This window comes from Bufo gargarizans, chromosome 1 (assembly GCF_014858855.1).
Source record: "Bufo gargarizans isolate SCDJY-AF-19 chromosome 1, ASM1485885v1, whole genome shotgun sequence".
NCBI classification, from domain to species: Eukaryota; Metazoa; Chordata; class Amphibia; order Anura; family Bufonidae; genus Bufo; species Bufo gargarizans.
The window spans coordinates 379,004,534-379,026,382 of record NC_058080.1 but is presented as its reverse complement, the minus strand read 5'-3'; the positions used below and the strand labels follow the sequence as shown (position 1 = coordinate 379,026,382).

The following is a 21,849-nucleotide window of genomic DNA, read 5'->3' as shown; positions in this document are numbered from 1 at the left end:
TAGTTCAAATAAGGCCACATGTAGAAATTGGAGCCCACAACTACCACTTCGCTGTGTGGCATTGTTACCAGCATCGCAATAGGTCTTCCTCTTTTTTAAACCTTTGCATTATAAGGGGCCGTTCACATGGCATTTTTGATAGTTGAATTTGGTGCAGATTCCGCAGAAAAACGTCATGCAGTCACGCAGGGGCTGCCTCCCATTGATTCCAATCGGAGGAGCACTACCGTTCATGCTGCCACAGTTTAAGGCTTAAAGCAAACCAAGCCAACATGTCCTCATGTATTTTCTTGGCTCATTCATGGCTGTAAACCGCTGCTTTCCAGTGGGAGGTGGTTTCCATGTGGCTGCCCACTTTTTTGTTGTTGTTGCATGGAATCTGTACTTAAAGGGGTTCTGCAGTTTGTTTAAACTAATGGTCTATCCTCTGGATAGATCATTAGCATTTGATCGGTGGGGGTCTGACACCCCCCGCCGATCAGATGCTGATGATCTATCCAGAGAATAGATCAGTTTAAACAAACTGCAAACTGCAGAACCCCCTTAATTCAGCGTGACAGTGACGCGGTTGCCGTGCAGACTGGTTGCCAGGGGCAACGTGTAGTTTGTGGTTTACAAGTGGGGATTAAGGTGTTTCCTGGGTGTGGCCGCAAGCTTGATATAAACCTGTGGCTTGCTGGCTGGGTGCAGTTGTTCTACAGCCTTGCTTGGTGTTGGAGCTTTGCTCCTTGCCTGGGTGTTTCTGCCCAGTCCTTGAGGGCCACCTTATGGAACATAAATTGTCCTCCCTTATGTACCCTCCATGAACCTTTACCCTCACTTGTTGTATGTGTGGTGTAGGTTTATGTTCTGGGTGTGTGTAGCGTTTTGTTGGTTGTTACATATCTGGGCTTTTGTCGGTGTTTGTCCCTGCACGTATGCTTTACGTCACCCGGTATGTTTATACCTCCATGAGGGGGCTAGTTTCCCAGAGGAGTTAACCATTAGTCTGTGTGCAGTGCTGCCGTGCTCCTTGCGGCATGGGGTCCAGGCAGTATCAGCAGTACTGGATACCTGTGTGTGTTGTCTGTACGTTGTCCTGTTTGGTGTGTGGGCACCTGTACTTATGCACCGGTTAAAGTTGTGGTGGCTGTGGCAGGTAAGTATGTTTCTGGTGTTCTTACCTGCCGATCCTGATGCTGCATATGGTCATTTCCTTCCACCTGTTACTAGGCAGCTGGAGACTCCGGTTCTGAGTCCCTGAGGAACCGGTTGTCTCTATTCCTGACCCCTATGCCAGGGACCGTCAGGGTCAACAGGATCCAGGTTCCAGTGCATGAGCCCTCCCACCTTAAGGGATTGCTCATGCGGTCAGGAGATCAGGGTCAGGATTAGGGCTGCTGTAGGTTCTGGCCTGCTCCCTTCTCTGTAGTCTGGCCTAGTAACAGTTCTCATTATACGGTGGAGTTTTTCCCACTCCCCACTGTGACAAGTGGGGTCTGCATTAAGGGGGTTCTAATCTGGGTACTGTATTTCTGCAGGGGGTCTGGTCTAAATATCTTTAGGCCCATTGCAGACGAGCAAGTATTCCATGCGGGTGCAATGCGTGATGCGAACACAATGCGCCCGCACGGAATCCAGACTTATCCATTTCAATGGGGCTGTGTACATGAGCGTTGGTTTTCATGCATCACTTGTGCGTTCTGTGAAAATCGCAGCATGTTCTATATTCAGCTTTTTTTTTTTTTTTCATGCAACGCTGGCCCCATCTAAGCAAGTGCGGATGCAATGCGTTTTTCACTGACGGTTGCTAAGAGATGTTGTTTGTAAACATTCAGCTTTTTATCACGCATGTAAAAAATGCATTAAGTCGCATTGCAGCCGCACAATAACTGAATGAACTTGCTTGCGAAATCATGCATTTTTCACTGAAAGCACCTGCAGCGCATCCGGACACGCTCGTCTGCAAGGGGCCTTAGGGGTCTGCACGTTTTTTTTTAATGATTTCTGGTAAAGTGTCTGTATAAAGTTTACAGGGTCTGGTCTCTCTAAATGGGCTTACCTGTATACCATTATTGGGTCTGGTCTCGGATCTGTACCTCTTTAAAAGGTTTCCATTTATTTAGGGGGTCTGTCCTTAATTTTATATGTCTCGTGTACAGTCTACATTAGGCTAGGTCTTTTATTTTATTTTTTTTGGGGGGGGGGGGCCATATGCACTATCTGTGAGTCAAATGTTGTGTTTTTGGAGTGTGGCACACAGCATGCCTCCTTTCAAGTCACAGCTGGCATTGTTTCAAGCCAGCCGAGTTGCAGGAGTCTTTGAGAGAAACGCCACATTCCTGAATGTGTAAACCAGAACCAGAAAAACAAAACCCAGATAAACGCGAATGTTCTTTGTAAACCTGACTGGAATGGATTACATTACAAAACGATAGAAATTCCACAGTAGTCAGCCATTCTATGCCAGGAAATGCCACAATAAAAGCTTCTTCCTTCGTGCACCCATCACGGTACCACACCTTTCGGCGCACACAAAACTACAATTCCCACAATTCCCCACTCGCTACAGGCACTTCCGGGACAAATATGTCTGCGTCTTGTGTGAAGTGTTGAAGAAGCAGAGACTCGCGGGACGTAAGCTGCTGCCTCCAGGTGAGCCCGAGGGTCAGTCTGGAATAAGCAGTGCCGCCCGCGGAGTGATCCATAAGGTGAAGCGGCGGGCTGGCTAGTGCAGGTGGGACTATAAGTCACAGAACAACGTCATACATATCATGTCTCTGGTGTATTGGGCTATTCTTCTCACCATTACTTATGGTGTTATCCTTCTCAAACATTCAGGTACCTAAATAAAGCGCATCCCCTTAGGCTGTATCAGTGCAGTGCCATGAATGTATGAAGCGTCTGAAACATTTTGTGCTGTAAAGTACCCATGTCCTGTCACCCCTTTCCCTAAAATTACCCCTCCCCATAATAAGTGCACATAAGACAGTCATTTTGAGACAGAATCATCTGTAAAATGTAACATACAGTGTTATAATCATTAAGGGTTCTGTGTCCGCATTGCGGAACGGGTGCGGACCTATTCACTTCAATGGGGCCACAAAAGATGTTGACAGCACACCGTGTGCTGTCCGCATCAGTAGTTGCGTTCCGTGACATGGCAAAAAAGATAGATGCCGTGATCACGCTTGAAGACAGCATCTAAAGGCTGTAATGTGCGCGATCAGCATTATTGCCGTCAGGCGCCAACCCCATTAGCGCCGTCCATGTACTGGTAGCGAAGGGGTTAAAACTTCACTTTAATAAGAGCCTTCCTGTGTTCTAACGATTCCATGACCTTAAAAGAAGCGTTTCCTATAGTGATGTATTATTACCCTGTGAATGCTAGCCAGCATAGAGCGTTGTAGAGAGTACTTGGGAGTTATTTAATGCAAGGTGTCCCGTCTGACATGGCGAGTGGATCCAGCTGGCGGGTACCGAAAGGTCCTGGATTATGGAGTAAGGTCTAAAATTGAATGGGCTCCTTCTTTGGGCTCCTTTCCAGTCACACGTCCGTAACTATTTGCGGATCTGCAAAACACTGATACTGGCTGTGTGTGTGTTCCACATTTTGCGGACTGCACATGGCCGGCCCTAGGAGAGAAATATAACTATAAAAAAGTTATGGGGGTCAGAATTTGGTGATGCAAAAAACATATATATTTTTTTTCCAGTATTTGAACATGTAAAACCTATACATATCTTGAGTTCTCAGGAGGAGGCACGTGGACCAAATATGGATTAGGCCACGTATTTCTTTGGTGTACATGTACATCGCAAGATAGGGGTTTTATGTGTGACCTTGGTTGGAGAGGACGCTAGCCTTTTCCAGACCCCTCTAATGGTTCTGGTCTGTGAAAGATTTGTGTGTGATCCGCATGCTATCTTCAGGTTTTATGACGGGGTCTCTGTGAAGTGGTTCCATCTAAGGGTACTTTCACACTTGCAGCAGAGGATTCCGGCAGGCAGTTCCAGCAATCCGGATGCATTTGTGATGCGGATCCGTCTCTCAAATACATTGCAATACTAGATCCGTCTCTCTGCTGTCATCTGTAAAAACGGATCCGGTATAAATGTAAAAATTTTTTTGCATTTTTAAAGGTCTGTGCATGGTCAGACCGGAAAGCCGGATCCGTTTTGCCAGAACACTCAATGTCGGATCCAGCACTAATACACTTCAATGCGGCATTCCGGCAAGTTGTACAGGATTTTTGGCTGGAGAGAAAACTGCGGCATGCTGCGGTATTTTCTCCGTCCAAAAAAATGTAAGAGGGACTGAACTGATGCATCCTGAATAGAATGCTCTCCTTTCAGAATGTTTTAGGGTAAAACTGATCGTTTTTTGTTTTTTTTCCGGTATTGAGCCCCGAGGATGGAACTCAATACCGGAACACTTTAACGCGAGTGTGAATGTACCCTTACTGATTTTTCTGGCTACAATCTCCTGACCTGGCTTTGGGAAGGGGACACGTGAGCATAATTTCCCATTCTGGACACTGCTTGTTTCTCAAGAGCGCACAGCATTATAACGTGTCTATGCATGACCTGTATGTACTGAATTATACTGACAGCATTATGCCAGTACAATTCAGTAGATATTAGGCCTTAGGCTCTTATGTTAGGGGCTCACACTGCTGCAGCATATCCCTGCATATGGCGGCCAAGAACCAAGGCTTGTAATGTATATAGGGAGCACTGGAGGAGGATATCTAGTGTATATGGGTGGAGTACTGGAGGAGGGTATGTCATTTATATACAGTGCCTTGAAGAAATATTCATACCCCCTTGAACTTTTCTAATTTTTTTTCACATTATACCCACAAACTTAAATGTATTTTTGGGGAATTTTATGTGATAGACCAACACAAAGTAGCAAGTAGGTGTGAAGTGAAAAGAAAATGTTACATGGTTTTCAAAAATTTTTATCAATAAAAATCTGCTCAGGCGGTAGTTGAAGGAGGAAACTGCGTATGTGTGGCCATCTCAGCGAGCCGGACAGAAAATTAAGAAACAAACAGGTGGCACTATACAGATACATTTTATTGAATAAATTGGTGGCTATACAAAATTCTTCTTAATTACATGCAATTACAAAAGTATTCAGATTGAGGTGCTGGTTTGAAACAGTAAAATATTTTTTGGTGGGACATCCGCCTTAAGTCAGTTACCTGTAGGGGTGGGCGATATGGCCTAAAATACATATATTGCGATATAATTTGAAGCATGTGCGATATATATTGCGATATATTATTTTCTTCTGTATGTATAAAAAAAATACCAATCACAAAACTTTTCAATACATTTTTAATGTGTAACAGATCTTTTTCCAAACAATGTAAAGATGAAGACTAAGTGTTAGTAAAATACACATTTCATACATGTTCCCCAGAGCCAGTGCCATCAGCCCCATGGCATTTGCCATCATCATCCTACATGTCCCTCAGAGCCAGTGCCATCAGCCCCATGGCATTTGCCATCATCATCCTACATGTCCCTCAGAGCCAGTGCCATCAGCCCCATGGCATTTGCCATCATCATCATACATTCCCCCAGGGGCCCAGAGCCAGTGCCATCAGCCCCAAAGCATTTGCCATCATCATCATACATCTCCCTCATAGCCAGTACCATCAGCCCCATGGCATTTGCCATCATCAGACATGTCCCCCAGAGCCAGTGCCATCAGATCAGCCCTATGGCCATCCTTTGCAAATAGATCCCCCCCCCCTCCTGATTGTCCAGCCCCCCCCCCCCCCCCCCCCCCCCGAAGAATCGCTGTTATTATACTTACCTTTCCTGCTAAGGGGCTCGGCAGCAGCTGGCTGGAGTCCGCAGGTATCGCGTTGTCTTCCCAGCATGCATTGGGCGGGACCTGACGTAACACACAGCTGACGCTCGGTGCGGAGGCGGGAGGCCACGGAGCGGTGAGTGAGAAGCTTTTTTAATTCACTACCGCTCCATGGCCATATCGCACCCCTAGTTACCTGTACGAGTCCCAGACCTGGAATATTGTGCTGCTGAGGCATTAAACATGTGTATTGAAATAGCTAAATACAGACACAGAATATCAGGTTAGACTATTTTCTATATTTCCCATTGCCAAGCAACAAATATGGACCCAGGCCCATGGGGTTGTCAAGAAAATCGACAAAATCAGAGAACTCCTATCCTGAAACATGTGATTCAGATGAAGATACATGAGGTAAGGTGTGCGTATATTTGGTAAATTACGCAATGTTATATCATACTTATCTTGCAATTATAGGGTCAGTATCCCATTTGCTTGACTTCGGTTATTGGTTCTACACCTGTCTGCAAAGCTGGATAACCCTGCAGAGGAGACATGTAACATGGATACCTCAGAACCTGCAGATGATGTCGAAAGAACACTGGAACAGAGGCCTCGTACACGGTCCAACCCTGAGGGTGCTGAAGACAGGGGAGTGCCACCACAGCCTATAGTAGGCAGCCGAAGTGAGGGAGAGGGGGAAGCGGCACAGGCAGAGGATGCTTCCCTACCAGCCACTGCGTCCCCAAGTTGTGTCCTTCCTCCTCCTGTGGAATTCCAAGTCAAAACTCCAAGAGTGAACTGCCCAGAAAAAGTGGTGTGTAATCCAGCAGATAATGTTGTATTTAGAAAGCAATGGTGCGGAGGATAGAGAGTTGACAAGTGGTTTCTGTGAACTTAGCCCACGCAAGTACACATATGGCTTGTACTTTTACTGCGACAAGTCATTTTTCCATACCAGCTGCTGCAGAACATTTTTGTGAAGATAAAGGGGTTCCCCATTGGTTAATTGGATGGAGCACCCTAACATTCTTCTCAAGAAGGTTCATTGGCTGCTGAGCAGTGCATTGTAAGGTATGGTAGGAACACAGAGCTATCTATCATGGCAAGCTTTCCTTTAGGGCTCATGCATACGACCGGATAAAATACGGATACCAGTTGTGTGCCAGCCTCTAATAGAACAGTCCTATCCTTTTCTGTAATGTGGACAATAATAGGACATGATCTATTTTCTTGTTGAACGGACATAGTCATTTTCATTTTTTTTTATTTTTTTTTATTTTTTTTTAAATGCAGGAAAAAATACATTCGTGTGCATGAGCCCTTATTAGAGGACCCCAAACTGGGGGGGTGCTGATTTGCTTTACTTTCACAAAGGAGAAGAGTCAGTTCAGTTCCTGTTGTGTAGGCATACAGTGGCCTAGGTTTTCCATAGTTTTCACGTTAAAACATGCACACATGTTAGATGTGTAGCTTTTATTTTTTATTTTTTTCGGGGGGGGGGGGGGGGGTTGTATAGCAGCCCTAGTGGAAGCAAAAAGGACACATCAGATGAATGGAGGCCTATAATTGCGTTTGATGTAAGCCTGAGTAGCAGTGTGTGGGTCATAGAATTTTGTCACGTTGTCCTGCAAGAAACTGGCTGTATTTCTTCTTGTCTCATTTAGATCATTTGCCTGGATTTGTCAGAAGAAATGTCCTCTCAGAAACTGGAATCATTCAATGGGTAGGTTTTCTATGAAGGGGTTTTCGGAACTTGTTTTTTTTTTGTTTTTTGATTGGACTCTGTACTGTATTTTTTATTTTTTTTTCCTAGAGCCAAAATCAATGCCCTCAATTCTTCACAAAAAATGATTGAGATGTTTGTCCGTACCAAGCACAAGATTGACAAGAGACATGAATTTGCACTTGTGGTTGCAAATAACGAAGCTATGTGGGTAGGTGAAGCTAATATTTTACGCAAGGGAACCGTTACGCAGCTGCATAATATGCTTACAATATTAAAGGGAATACAGTACAGACCAAAAGTTTGGACACACCTTCTCATTCAAAGAGTTTTCTTTATTTTCATGACTATGAAAATTGTAGATTCACACTGAAGGCATCAAAACTATGAATTAACACATGTGGAATTATATACATAACAAAAAAGTGTGAAACAACTGAAAATATGTCATATTCTAGGTTCTTCAAAGTAGCCACCTTTTGCTTTGATTACTGCTTTGCACACTCTTGGCATTCTCTTGATGAGCTTCAAGAGGTAATCACCTGAAATGGTTTTCACTTCACAGGTGTGCCCTGTCAGGTTAAATAAGTGGGATTTCTTGCCTTATAAATGGGGTTGGGACCCATCAGTTGCGTTGTGAAGTCAGGTGGATACACAGCTGATTGTCCTACTGAATAGACTGTTAGCTGCTTTTTTTCTTGCCATAATACAAATTCTAAGTAAAGAAAAACGAGTGGCCATCATTACTTTAAGAAATGAAGGTCAGTCAGTCCGAAAAATTGGGAAAACTTTGAAAGTGTCCCGAAGTGCAATCACAAAAACCATCAAGCGCTACAAAGAAACTGGCTCACATGTGGACCGCCCCAGGAAAGGAAGACCAAGAGTCACCTCTGCTGCGGAGGATAAGTTCATCCGAGTCACCAGCCTCAGAAATCGCAGGTTAACAGCAGCTCAGATTAGAGACTAGGTCAATGCCACACAGAGTTCTAGCAGCAGACACATCTCTAGAACAACTGTTAAGAGGAGACTGTGTGAATCAGGCCTTCATTGTAGAATATCTGCTAGGAAACCACTGCTAAAGACAGGCAACAAGCAGAAGAGACTTGTTTGGGCTAAAGAACACAAGGAATGGACATTAGACCAGTGGAAATCTGTGCTTTGGTCTGATGAGTCCAAATTTGAGATCTTTGATTCCAACCACCGTGTCTTTGTGCGACGCAGAAAAGAGTGAACGGATGGACTCTACATGCCTGGTTCCCACCATGACGCATGGAGGAGGAGGTGTGATGGTGTGGGGGTGCTTTGCTGGTGACACTGTTGGTGATTTATTCAAAATTGAAGGCATACTGAACCAGCATGGCTACCACTGCATCTTACAGTGGCATGCTATTCCATCCGGTTTGTGTTTTAGTTGGACCATCATTTATTTTTCAGCAGGACAATGACCCCAAACACACCTCCAGGCTGTGTAAGGGCTATTTGAACATGAAGGAGAGTGATGGGGTGCTGTGCCAGATGACCTGGCCTCCACAGTCACCGGACCTGAACCCAATCAAGGTGGTTTGGGGTGAGCTGGACCGCAGAGTGAAGGCAAAAGGGCCAACAAGTGCTAAGCATCTCTGGGAACTCCTTCAAGACTGTTAGAAGACCATTTCAGGTGACTACCTCTTGAAGATCATCAAGAGAATGCCAAGAGTGTGCAAAGCAGTAATCAAAGCAAAAGGTGGCTACTTTGAAGAACCTAGAATATGACATATTTTCTGTTGTTTCACACTTTTTTGTTATGTATATAATTCCACATGTGTTAATTCATAGTTTTGATGCCTTTAGCGTGAATCTACAATTTTCATAGTCATGAAAATAAAGAAAACTCTTTAAATGAGAAGGTGTGTCCAAACTTTTGGTCTGTACTGTATATCACTGAGATTTTACTAATTAAAGCCAGGCAGTGGCTGGCTTTTCCAATGTAGGTGCACTCGGACAATTTCATAAATTGCTGGCCGTGGCGTAAGATGGAACGATTTAGACCACAATTCTGGCATGTAATTCTGTCACAAACTAAGCCAAACCAATAGTTTGTGTAGTTACACAGAAGTTTAAAGCACTGCACCAAATTTATCATCCGATTTGGGCTACAGTGATAAATTTGGTGCAGGTCTAGACATTCTGTCTTAAAGGGACTCTGTCACCAGTTTCTGACCCCCACTTTTAAAAATATTGTTCTGCCCATGGAGCCCTTGTGATTACTATTGTGGTGTTATAAGCTAAATCTGCTGGCTCGTTTTGTTAAAAAAAACGTTTTATCTAACCTGTCAGTCATATTGTTAAGGTGCCCAGGGCGTTGCTCATGGCCTGAAGATGCCGCCTGCCGCCGTTGGTGCCCAGCTCCTCCTCTGCGCCGCCTGAAAATACTGAGATACGCCTCCGGCTCTCCCTCACTCCCCCCTCCTTCTTTTCTAAGATCCTGCGCGTGCGGCAGTGTTCGCGTTATCGGGAGGTTGAGCGAAGTGCCCGCGCATGCGCACTTCGCTCAATGAGGTTGAACGGAAAATTCCGCACGGGCGCATCAGGCACAGGCCTGTGCGCACGCGCGGGATCTTAGAAAAGAATGAGGGGGCAGTGAGGGAGAGCCGGAGGCGTATCTTAGTATTTTCAGGCCGCGCTGACGAGAGCAGAGGAGGAACTGGGCACCAACGGCGGCGGGCGGCATCTTCAGGCCAGATAAAACGTTTTTTTTAACAAAACAAGCCAGCAGATTTAGCTTATAACACCACAATAGTAATCACAAGGGCTCCATGGACAGAACAATATTTTTAAAAGTGGGGGTCAGAAACTGGTGACAGAGTCCCTTTAAAGTGTTAACTGTCATTCTTTTTCAATTTTTTTTTTTTGTAATCTGTAGGGGCAGTGATACTGACCATTTTTGTAATATACTTTAATTACTAAAATCGTAAATTTTTATTAGAAAAATAGCTCTAAGGGGCCCATTTTGTGCCTTAGCTATGCTCCCTGTAATCTGTTTACTTAACTGTGGAGACACGCCCCACACTGACTGCTGTTGCCCTCACTGCCTCTTCCAACTGTCCCAGATCTGGGGAGACGGTCCTGGATTTTGGTGGCTGTCTAGATTTCAACTGTATCTGTGTCCTAAGGCTGTAGATACAGTTGAATGCAATGGTGGAGCATTGAGCTCACTGATCCACCATTCACCGGCCATATCTCTCCCTAGCAGCAGGCACGATATGGTAACACACCACGCCTGCTGAGCTGGTAGGAAGAGAACGGAGGCTGGGAATCATTCCTCCGCCAAGGAATCAGCCAATGCTCGCTTATTCCCAGAAAGGGTGTGATGACGTCACCATGTTGCACCTGCTGTCGGATCAGGATATTCTTCATTCACCGGGAGAATGAGGCAGGTGAGAATTTATTTTTATATAGCCACTTTGGGAGCATGAATTCTGTGTGAGGGCACTAAACGGGCATTCTACTATGAAGGGGGTGATAATAGGGCTTAACTACTGTGTGTGGGCACTTGGGGGGAATAACTTTAGTATGGGGCACTAAAGAGATTGGGCGTGTGGCTTGGTGTCAATAAAATTTGCCACAATAAGTGTAGCCCTCCTTGGGCTTTTCAAAAGTTGACAGGTATGGAAAAGTGCAAGATTTTAGGATTATTTATAATATAAGTCATAGCTATGCGAAAAAGGCAAAACATCAGCAAATATGGTTAAAAAAAATAAAATGTTTAACATAAATGCTTCATTTAAACAATCATTTTCTGGTAATGCATTCCCTTTAAGAGATTATGGTACTTCTTTACCTTGATAAAGAAGCACTAGTCCTACAAGACTGTCACCAAGTTCTGTGAGGATTGCTATATACTTCAGTCTAGATGATATACAGGTTTAGGCTACTTTCACACTAGCGTTCGGGCGGATCCGTTCTGAACGGATCCGCTCATAATAATGCAGACGGAGGCTCCGTTCAGAACGGATCCGTCTGCATTATTTTTAGCATAGAACAGCTAAGTGTGAAAATAGCCTAGTACGGATCCGTCCAGACTTTCAATGTAAAGTCAATGGGGGACGGATCCGCTTGAAGATTGAGCCACATTGTGGCATCTTCAAACGGATCCGTCCCCATTGACTTACATTGAAAGTCTGGACGGATCCGCACGCCTCCGCACGGCCAGGCGGACACCCGAACGCTGCAAGCAGCGTTCAGCTGTCCGCCTGTCCGTGCGGAGGCTGAACGCCGCCAGACTGATGCAGTCTGAGCGGATCCGCCTCCATTCAGACTGCATCAGGGCTGGACGGCTGCGTTCGGGTCCGCTCGTGAGCTCCTTCAAACGGAGCTCACGAGCGGACCAGCGAACGCTAGTGTGAAAGCAGCCTTAAAGAGGACCTGTAATCGCAAAATACAATGCAGTCTGAAAGCATTATGTTATTGGGCTGGAAAAGCTGAGTAGATTAATATATATTTGTGTGGGAAAAGATTCAGTAAAACCTATAATTTATATGTTTATACTAGTTGTTGGTGTTAGTTTTTCGCAGGGCTGCAAAAAAGATAAAAAAAATCTGTACAGGGGGAGGTGTCAGTGATTGAGAGCATTGTGTGTATACAAAGATGGCGGTCAGTCACTGGTTACTACTCTCTACTGTACTGATAGCTTACAGGAGGTGGAAAAAGCAAAGATATAAATTACAGGTTTTACGGATTATTTTCCCAAAATATATGCATCAATCTGCTTGGATTCTCCTGCTCTATAATATGGTGCTTTCAGATTGCATTGCATTGCGTGGTGACAGGTCTCCATGTTAGGCTTCTATTGCCCCAAGCTAAAAAAAAAAAAAAAATTTGTGTGTGAAACTTCTTTGGAGCCCCTTTTTTGAACCAACGTTATGTACGATTTAGTAAAGAGGACTACTTCTTATTTATTATAGTAATCCATTACTCATGACCTTCAAAAGCATAATAATACCTGTAGAAGTATTCTTAGTGTTGCATACAAAATACGAATCTACAGGGTCAGAGTAAAAAAGAAAAAAGTGTGTACATATGTAGAGAGATAGCGGTATATCTATGTAATTATATTCACTTGTGGTTGGTAAAAGATGTCCTGGTTGATTTAGCATTGCTGACTTTGTTTACGATTACTGTTTTTTTTTTTTTTTTTTTTTTTGCTGCTAAGTGGTTTCTATACTTTAATATTTTTCAAGCTCTCTGGATTTACTTCAGACCCCCGGGAAGTCTGTAGCTGCCTTTATGATCTGGAGACCAACGTCTGTGAATCATTCAGTATCCTTTACATTTTTTATCTGTTGCCTAAAGGAGTTGTCCGGAGGAAAAGGCAAATTTAATAAGGACCCGGAAAGTGTTTAAAATAAAGAAAAATGGCGCTCGCCTACTCAAGACCACTTTTTTCCAGCACAGGGGGTTGTGTCCCCAATCCTTCCAGTCACTTGTGGACCTGAAGTGTGATGTCCCATCTGTGGTCGCGTGGTGACCCATCATTGCTAAGGCCACTGAATGGCCAGTGAACACTTTCCAGCCCTTATTAAATTTTCTTTTAGGGTCAGACATTTTTGTCATTGCTTATACAGTGGAACATATTCCACACATCTACGGTAAATTTTCTATAAAACACACACATGGACATGGTCAGTTTCAGCAGAAGCCAATTTAGGCCTCTTTCACACTTGCGTTGTCCGGATCCGGCGTGTATTCCACTTGCCGGAATTACACGCCGGATCCGGAAAAACGCAAGTGTACTGAAAGCATTTGAAGACTGATCCGTCTTCAAAATGCTTTCAGTGTTACTATGGCAGCCAGGACGCTATTAAAGTCCTGGTTGCCATAGCAGTATACTTACAGTCCGCACGGCTCCCGGGGCGCTCCAGAGTGACGTCAGAGCGCCCCATGCGCATGGATGGCGTGCCATGCAATCACGTCACCCACGCGCGTGGGGCGCCCTGACGTCACTCTGGAGCGCCCCGGGAGCCGCACGGATGGTAAGTATACTGCTCCCCACTACACTTTACCATGGCTGCCAGGACTTTAGCGTCCTGGCAGCCATGGTAACCATTGAGAAAAAGCTAAACGTCTGATCCGGCAATGCGCCGAAACAACGTTTAGCTTAAGGCCGGATCCGGATCAATGCCTTTCAATGGGCATTGATTCCGGATCCAGCCTTGCGGCAAGTCTTCAGGATTTTTGGCCGGAGCAAAAAGCGCAGCATGCTGCGGTATTTTCTCCGGCCAAAAAACGTTCCGGTCCGGAACTGAAGACATCCTGATGCATCCTGAACGGATTTCACTCCATTCAGAATGCATTAGGATAAAACTGATCAGGATTCTTCCGGCATAGAGCCCCGACGACGGAACTCTATGCCGGAAGAAAAGAACGCAAGTGTGAAAGAGCCCTTAAGTGGTTGTCTACAGACATAAAAAAAAAAAAAAAGACTTGCTTATTCGTGGTCTTCCTGCTGCTCTCTTCCCAGATGCTTTGTCTCCTCGCAACAGCTCGGGCTGTGACAAAGCATTCAACCCACTGTTACCGCTAAAGCCTGTGACTGACCATCATGGTCATGGGACCTTGCTGCTTTCTGGTCCTGCAGAGACCGGAGCAGCAGCGGGACTGCGGACAGATAAGTCTTCTTTTTTTATGTTGAGGGGCACACGTCCGTAGTGTAGGGGTTGTTTGCTCCAAGGCCAGACAATCCAATGAACATATCAGTATTTTTTTTCAGTGGGTGAGAAACCCATACAAACACAGGAAGCATGTGCAGACTCCATGCAGCTGCTGCCCTTAGTCTAAAAAAAAAAAAAAAAATGCAAATATTGTATCCCACATATTTAGACTTCTTTTTCTAAGCAAAGTAGGTGAATATTTCAGAAAACATGTCGCCACTCTTGACAGTAAATAAATGTATTTCATGTATACCACCTTTTATTAAGATTAGAGATGAGCAAATTTCATATTTTGAAATTCGTTTGTTGGTAAAAGGTGAATTGCATAATGATGGAGGGCAGGCACTCAATTTATGGGCTCATGAGAAAGTGAGATTTATTATTTAAAGAACAATTTAAAATTTAAACCTAACATAATTGACAAGGGTGAGTCATATTGGGCAAGAGCACCTATTTCCAGAAAACCAGTGGAGAGCCGCCTTTTTGTTATACAAAAGGTGAATTGCGTTATGGATTCCGTTACCATGGTGTATGACGGAATGCCTTTATGATAGGGGAGTCCTCTCCTGCATAACGGAAACGGAACGGATTCGTTTTGCAGCCCATAGACTTCTATTATGACTGAATGAATAACGGCATGCCTCTAAAGGCATTGCGTTATGGTCCGTGGTAATGGAATTCATAACTCAATTCATCTTTTACCAACAAACGAAGTGTCATCTCGAATTATGATTCTATATTGTACAGTGCATCTGTTATTCCTACTACAAGTTTATCAGTGAATTGCCAATTTGCTGTTACCAGTTGGGTGTGTGTTCCTGCTCAGTCTGACAGTGTTCAGTCATTGTTGGCAGTGGCAGACTGCTGAGCAGGGACACACCCCTTTGACAAGTGGAGTAGTAATACTTATTTGGCAATTAGAACCCCATTACAGATTCTACTATGTTTGCTGAGAAAAAGTTTGTTGCCTGCAGTGACGTTTTTCCAATAGAATGTTACAAGTTAAAGGGAACCTGTCACCAGTTTTATGGTGTCCTAACTAAGGGCAACATAAATAAGTGACTGATTCGCTTAGCAAAATGCTGGGTCACTTTCTTTAATTGACCCAGTCAATCTGCCAACATCTTGTATTGAAAAGCTCCAGCTGATAATGAGGAGTCATGAATATTTATGAGCTCCTGACTCTCCCCGCCTACCTGCTGCTGAATGACAGTTTGTTTCCATAGGAATCAGCAGCAGGTGGGCAGGGGAGTGGCTATAGCTCTGAATTAAATATATGCTGGACTCGAATCAGCTCATTAGCATGCGGCATCTTTGTGTGTATATTATGAGGTAACCATCTGTCACACCAGTAAGTGAATACATCTAAGGTACTTTTTAGTAGTTAATGATTGTATATAATTAGTTAGATTATATTCAAATATCCACATGACAGATTCCCATTAACTGTAAGTCAAGAGGGTCTGTCAGTCGCCACTGGTGTCCCCTGTGTGGTGGACTCTACAAAACATTGTGGCTTCTGTCAAAAACTGAAGCCACAACGCAGATCTGAACAGAGCTTGACTGCAGTTGTATCAGGTTTCCTTAATTCGGTTGTACAGACCTCGAAGGCCTTTTTAACTTAATGTAAGTTATTAATATAACCCTCAAAGTTTAGATAACACTTATAAACACGTAATCACTTTGAAGCAAGAATTGCCTAAAGGGATTGTCCAGCCTTTTTTTAAAGTGATTGCCTATCCTCAGGATAGGCCATTAGTTGCTGATCAGCGAGCACCAACTTCCGGCAACGGAGCTACACAGAACAGCTGATTGGCAGTGGTACACTACAGAATTACAGCACTTATCAATCACTTATTAGTAAATAAGTGTACCCATGAAAAAATAGTTCTGGGACATTTTGTTTCTTAGAAATCTATTGTGCCTGTGGTGTGTCTCTGTTATTCCTCCTGAACATTCATGAAAATAAAAGAGCATTCGCATTCCTCTATCACACACACGGTCTGGCACACCGTTAGGACACCTGGAGACGTTGCAGAATACCAGGGGCGTACATAGAAATCACTGGGCCCCATAGCAAGAATATGAATTGGGCCCACTACCCATGCCTGGCCCATCCCACCTCCTGTCCTGGCTCCTCCCCCGCCACACCCCCATTTGCCAATAAAGAAATTTATACATACATTCGTACTGACCCAGAGAATGAAGGGCACAGGTCAGTTTTGCGGTAAAGGGAATGCCGTAGGAACAAAACCCTGTGGTATCTGAATCTATGGGACTTCTGTGGATATTCCATAAAAGTTTTATCTGCAGTCCTATGTAACACTACAAATAACACAGTGATAACTATCTAAGTACTGATAATGTAGTAGATGTCACCTGTAGTCCTATGTAACAGCACAAATAACACAGTGATAGCTCTCTGAATACAGATAACACAGTGATGGCTCTCTGATTACCTAAAATGTGGTAGTGTTACTTACGCCCTTAGTGTGCCTCCCTGTGTCTCTCCCACGGGACTCTATGTTGGCGGCGCTGCCTCCTCTTCCATCTTCTTCTTCTTGCCCCGCACAGAACGTCCTGATGCACCTGTGTCAAGACATAGGAACACTATGGGCATAGTGATGGATGGTGACACACAGGGACAGACACACACACACACACACACACACACATACATAAAATAAATATGATCACATCACACATCGCTGCTCCTGCCTGTCTGCTTTGGTAAAGCCGGGCATAGATGGGCTATGTTAGGATTTAGCAGAGTGGGCACAGGACAGTGGATACAGGGCACGATATGTATGTGAGCACAGCTGAGCGAGTGCAGGGCAGGAGCACGCATACATATCGCTCCTCCTGTCTGTGTCATAACCCTCCCCCGGGCATTTTGGGGGGCATTAGGGGTTGGATAACCCCTTCAACTCTTTGCTGCTGATGCTAAGTGTGCCCAAAGCCACCAATCATATCCCCCATCAGCGTCAAGAAGTTAAAACCCCTATAATGCCCCCCGAAATGCCCAGGGGTGGGGGGGGGGGGGGTGAGGAGTAGGAGGAAAGCACACTGGAGCACATTGTCCTCCTGAATCCTCTATTAGCCTACAGACCCCCCCCCCCCTTAAAAAAAAACACACACAAAAAAAACACTGCTTGCTGCTGCTGCCCTCCCCCATCAAGAATACCCTTATGATCCAAGCACATTGTCCTCCTGACTAAGTCATCTCTACGAGCCTACAGGGCCCCCCTCCCCCTCTTACTGTGGCACAGGCACACTAGACAACAGTGGGGGGGGGGGGGGGGAGGCAGACATGAGCGGAGCAGAAGGATACTACTCTGGCTGCACGCCTCTGTCTGTGCTTCAGCGGCGCCTGCTCCTGCTGCCTGGCCAATCAGCAGAAGGATCTTTGCTCTGCTAAACGGCCAGTGTAAAATGCAGGGAACGAGCGAGCCCGCAGCCCGGATCATGGAGCGGTCGGGGGAGGGGGGAGCAGGACGTCCGGACCCGAGGGAAAACAACTTTGTGAATAAACTGTGCAGAGTAGACAAGGGGGGCGGAGCCTTCCATGTGCTCCGGGCCCCCCTGTGCCGCGAGCCCCATAGCAACGGCGTGGTCTGCCTATATTGGCGGTACGCCACTGCAGAATACCCCTGTGCGGAAAAACCGCAGCGTAGTACAGTACCAGCAAGATGTATGAGATTAAACAAATCTCATGTATACTTGCCAGATTTTTTTTCTGTGTCGAAATTGGCCTGCATTGCAGATTTCAAAATCCGCAGCATGTCAATTATGTTTGCAGTTTTGTCTGCGGATTTCACTCTTCTCTAATCAAAGGTGAGATCTGCTGCAAAACCGCATCTAATCCACACCAAAAACCGCTGGTAGAGATGTTTTTTTCTTTGTGTGGTTTGGGTGCAGAAATGCACGGAAATTTGTACCGATCTTCTGCACGTTGACCTACACCCATTTGCAGGTACCCTTTAAGGTGCTCATAAACCTTCAACAGCTGTCTGACAAACATTGTTCAGCCAACAGTTATCTCCTCTCTCCCATACACTCTTGGTTCAGGGGTCGCTGTATGTATTTTGTAGTGGTAAGAAAGGAAAAACCTGCTGCCAGACACCTTTGGTGGCAGATTTTCTCCCAGGATAATAAAAGAATTCTAAGTGCCCGATCCTTTCTCCTCCCCATCATCATCTGTCGAGGGACAGTTAGGAGGGCCATATACACATGTCTAATGTGCATGGGGGTCTTAAGAGTGTCACATCTTATAGTAAATGTATTTATTTGGCAAGAATAATAGGGGAGTACAAGAGTCTGGTAGGTAGTTTTGTTATAAAGTCTAATTTTAAAGGTTAGGCCTATAATACTGAAGTCCTAAGGCCTCTTTCACACGGGCGTCAGTTTTTTTGCCCGGATAAGAGCCGGGTGCGTTGCGGGAAAATGCGCGATTTTCCCGCGCGAGTGCAAAACATTGTCATGCGTTGCACTCGCGTGAGAAAAATCGCGCATGTTTGGTACCCAAACCCGAACTTCTTCATAGAAGTTCGGGCTTGGGATTGATGTTCTGAAGACTGTATTATTTTCCCTTATAACATGGTTATAAGGGAAAATAATAGCATTCTGAATACAGAATGCATAGTAAAACAGCGCTAGAGGGGTTAAAAAAATAATTTAACTCACCTTAGTCCACTTGCTCGCGAAGCTTGCATCTCCTTGTGTCTCCGCTGCTGATGAACAGGACCTGGGGTGAGCTGCTCCATTAAATACAGGTTAAGGACCTTCGATGACGTCAATCCGGTCATCACATGGTACGTCACATGATCTTTTACCATGGTGATTCACCATGGTAAAAGACCATGTGATGACCGGAGTGACGTCATTGAAGGTCCTTAAGCTCTATTTAATGGAGCAGCTCACCCCAGGTCCTGTTCATCAGCAGCGGAGACACAAGGAGATGCCAGCTTCGCGAGCAAGTGGACTAAGGTGAGTTAAATTATTTTTTTTAACCCCTCTAGCGCTGTTTTACTATGCATTCTGTATTCAGAATGCTATTATTTTCCCTTATAACCATGTTATAAGGGAAAATAATAATGATCGGGTCTCCATCCCGATGGTCTCCTAGCAACCATGCGTGCAAATCGCACGGCATCCGTACTTGCTTGCGGATCCCATCCGATTTTCACACACCCCATTCACTTCTATGGGGCCTGCGTCACGTCAAAATCGGACAATATAGAGCATGCTGCGATTTCAACTGAACGCACAAGTGATGCGTTAAAAACATCGCTCATGTGCACAGCCCCATAGAAATGAATGGGTCAGGATTTAGTGCGGGTGCCATACGTTCGCCGCACGGATCGCACCCGCACGGAAAACTCGCCCGTGTGAAAGGGGCCTAAGGGTGGAGGATTCGATCACTTATTTATTATGGTAATTCAATCTACATTTTTACGCAGACAACACAGAACAGAATTTCCAGTTACAGATAATGTGCAAACTATTCCCCCGCCTTATGTAGTGAGGATAATCTTGATCTACAGCCGCCCAGCTTCACAGCCTTCACTCACACTGACAGAAGCCATGAAGGTAAAGATCTGTGCTCTGTGAAAGCTCTTCTGTTTTCTGCTTGTGCTCCTTGTGCCATACATTGCAGTCATAATCTTGATTTTTCACTTACAGAAAATGCTGCAGTGCCCATATTTTTTCTTTGATGTCGTGTACATCCATAATGGGTCTGATGAGGAAGATATAAGCTGGAAAGTAAGTGTATTCTCCATCATCCATATTGCTTTGATTTATGTATAACTGAATCTTTGCACAAATTAAAAGTGGGATTTTTAAAACATAAGTGATTGTAAGGCCTTGTTGTGTGGCTGTATTATGGCTCCAATTAAACTCCCAAGTTGTAGGGGTCGGAGTGGAGCTCCTATATGATTTTCATACAGAGGGTTTTCTTCGATCAGATTCTGTGTTAAGATGAAAAAGGAAATGTGCATGCTTCTGTTGATGCTTGTTTACCATGGTTCTCTGCCCTAAAAGTACTGCTCCTATCGGGCAATAACCCTGTATTATGGCAGCACCATACAGCGTATGAGGGCATGCCTTGGCTCTGTAGTTTCACAGTAACCTGGCTTTTAATTTAGCTACTTTTGTAGGTGTACTCTTTAAAACCATGATTATCCTATAGTTGTCATTTATCAGTTTCTATAGGAGATGACCCTCCACTCCCCTCTGATTGTGCTGGTTAGGGAGGCTCCTTGGTGCATATGGGGCTGTCCACAGACCTTTTACGGTGTCCATGTTTACCTCTGCCCACATTATAAAGCACCTACAATAGGCGTGTGAGCATCAGAATAGGACCATGGCGCAATGGAAGACTTGTCTGATAAACCACATTTTCTTTTACATCCTTTGGATGGCCGGATGTGTGTAGGATATGTCATAGGAAGAATGCAAGCCAAAAGAGGCCGTGTGATGCTGGGAAAGCTTGAATCCGGACATGTAGGCTGGGGCTACACTGAGACATGTGTGGCACAACAGCAAGTGTGCAGCTTGATGTCTACTATTATAGAACGGTTATTTGGCTGTAAAAACATGGCAAAGTCACACATGTGGCCCAAAATCCAGCAGTGTTGGTTTCTCTGTAATTGTTGCTTTGCAGTCGCAGCATGTTGCATATTGACCTCATTTACCGATTTGGCATTTACCACCTACCTAAACATTGTTGCAGACCAAGTACACTCCATGATGGTAATGGTCTCTTTTGGCAGGATAATGCTCCCTGCCACACACACAAAATGTTCAGTAATAATTTTAGAAACATGAGAGAGTTCCAAGTGTTGACTTGGTCTCAACCTACAGGACTTAAAGGGTCTACTGGTAATGTTTTGCTGCCAGATACAACTGGACACTTTCAGAGGTCTTGCGGAGTGCATGAGTGAAAGTGGTCAGAACAGTTCTGGTGGCACGAGGTTGACCTACTGGTGTATACGGCAAAACATCAAGTGTGTTATTTTTCCAAACATTTCAAATTGGGAGTTCACAGTAGTGCTTCTAAAGGGTATGTCTTTCCACAGTTAATTTACTGCATATATGACTGTCTCTTTGGCAGGATGTATTTGGCTTCTTCAGCAGTTTGGATACTAAAGGCACAAGTTACAAATATGAGGTGTCGATAACGGGACCCGCTCTGGAGCTTCACAATTGTATGGCCAGACTGCTCGCTCACCCTCTTCAGCGCCCATTTCAGAGTCATGCCTCATACAGTCTTCTAGAGGAAGAGGAGGAGAGTGCAGAGTGTGAAGTCACTGTCTAAAACAAACGGATTTGAATCATAAGTTATCATTTTAGTGTAATTAATAAAGTAACCCATTTTATATCATGGTGCATCAGCCTTGAATAGGGTTGTGTGTTTATTCTGCAAACATATCGATGCATTTTGAAGTTGACAGAAATAATGACTTGCTTGAAAGATATACAACTATCTGAAATGGCGTGACTATCTGTTTGTGAGTTCCCAGCGTGCATGTCCATGTGTTGTATTTGAACCAGTTGTTCAAAGCACCAGACTCAAATTCACCCTGAAATTATAGCTCTATTCCCAAAGGCACCGAAACATAATATAA

The 21,849-nt window shown here is 44.6% G+C and overlaps 1 protein-coding gene across 2 annotated transcripts; it reads left to right on the top strand.

Moving 5' to 3' along the window:
- The first annotated feature begins 2,528 nt into the window (after positions 1-2,528).
- On the top strand, positions 2,529-21,623 carry BABAM1 (BRISC and BRCA1 A complex member 1). Of its 2 annotated transcripts, none has more exons than XM_044270113.1 (9): positions 2,529-2,634; positions 6,284-6,623; positions 7,474-7,532; positions 7,623-7,743; positions 12,752-12,830; positions 15,823-15,847; positions 19,681-19,810; positions 19,904-19,984; positions 21,336-21,623. In XM_044270113.1, exons 2-9 carry the CDS (start codon positions 6,369-6,371, stop codon positions 21,537-21,539), a joined length of 954 nt encoding a protein of 317 aa, XP_044126048.1. In that variant the 5' UTR covers positions 2,529-2,634; positions 6,284-6,368; the 3' UTR covers positions 21,540-21,623. The 2 variants fall into 2 exon arrangements, with proteins under 2 accessions (XP_044126048.1, XP_044126057.1); XM_044270122.1 differs by having other exon boundaries at positions 2,579-2,716.
- Positions 21,624-21,849: the final 226 nt, after the last annotated feature.

Bases quoted from the DNA above. Each gene is read 5' to 3' on its own strand.
- BABAM1 (XM_044270113.1), top strand. From the start codon at position 6,369: ATGGATACCTCAGAACCTGCAGATGATGTCGAAAGAACACTGGAACAG. The intron at 7,533-7,622 runs GTAGGTTTTCTA...TTTTTTTCCTAG, and splicing joins AAACTGGAATCATTCAATGG to AGCCAAAATCAATGCCCTCA. The intron at 12,831-15,822 runs GTATCCTTTACA...TCGGTTGTACAG, and splicing joins CAACGTCTGTGAATCATTCA to ACCTCGAAGGCCTTTTTAAC.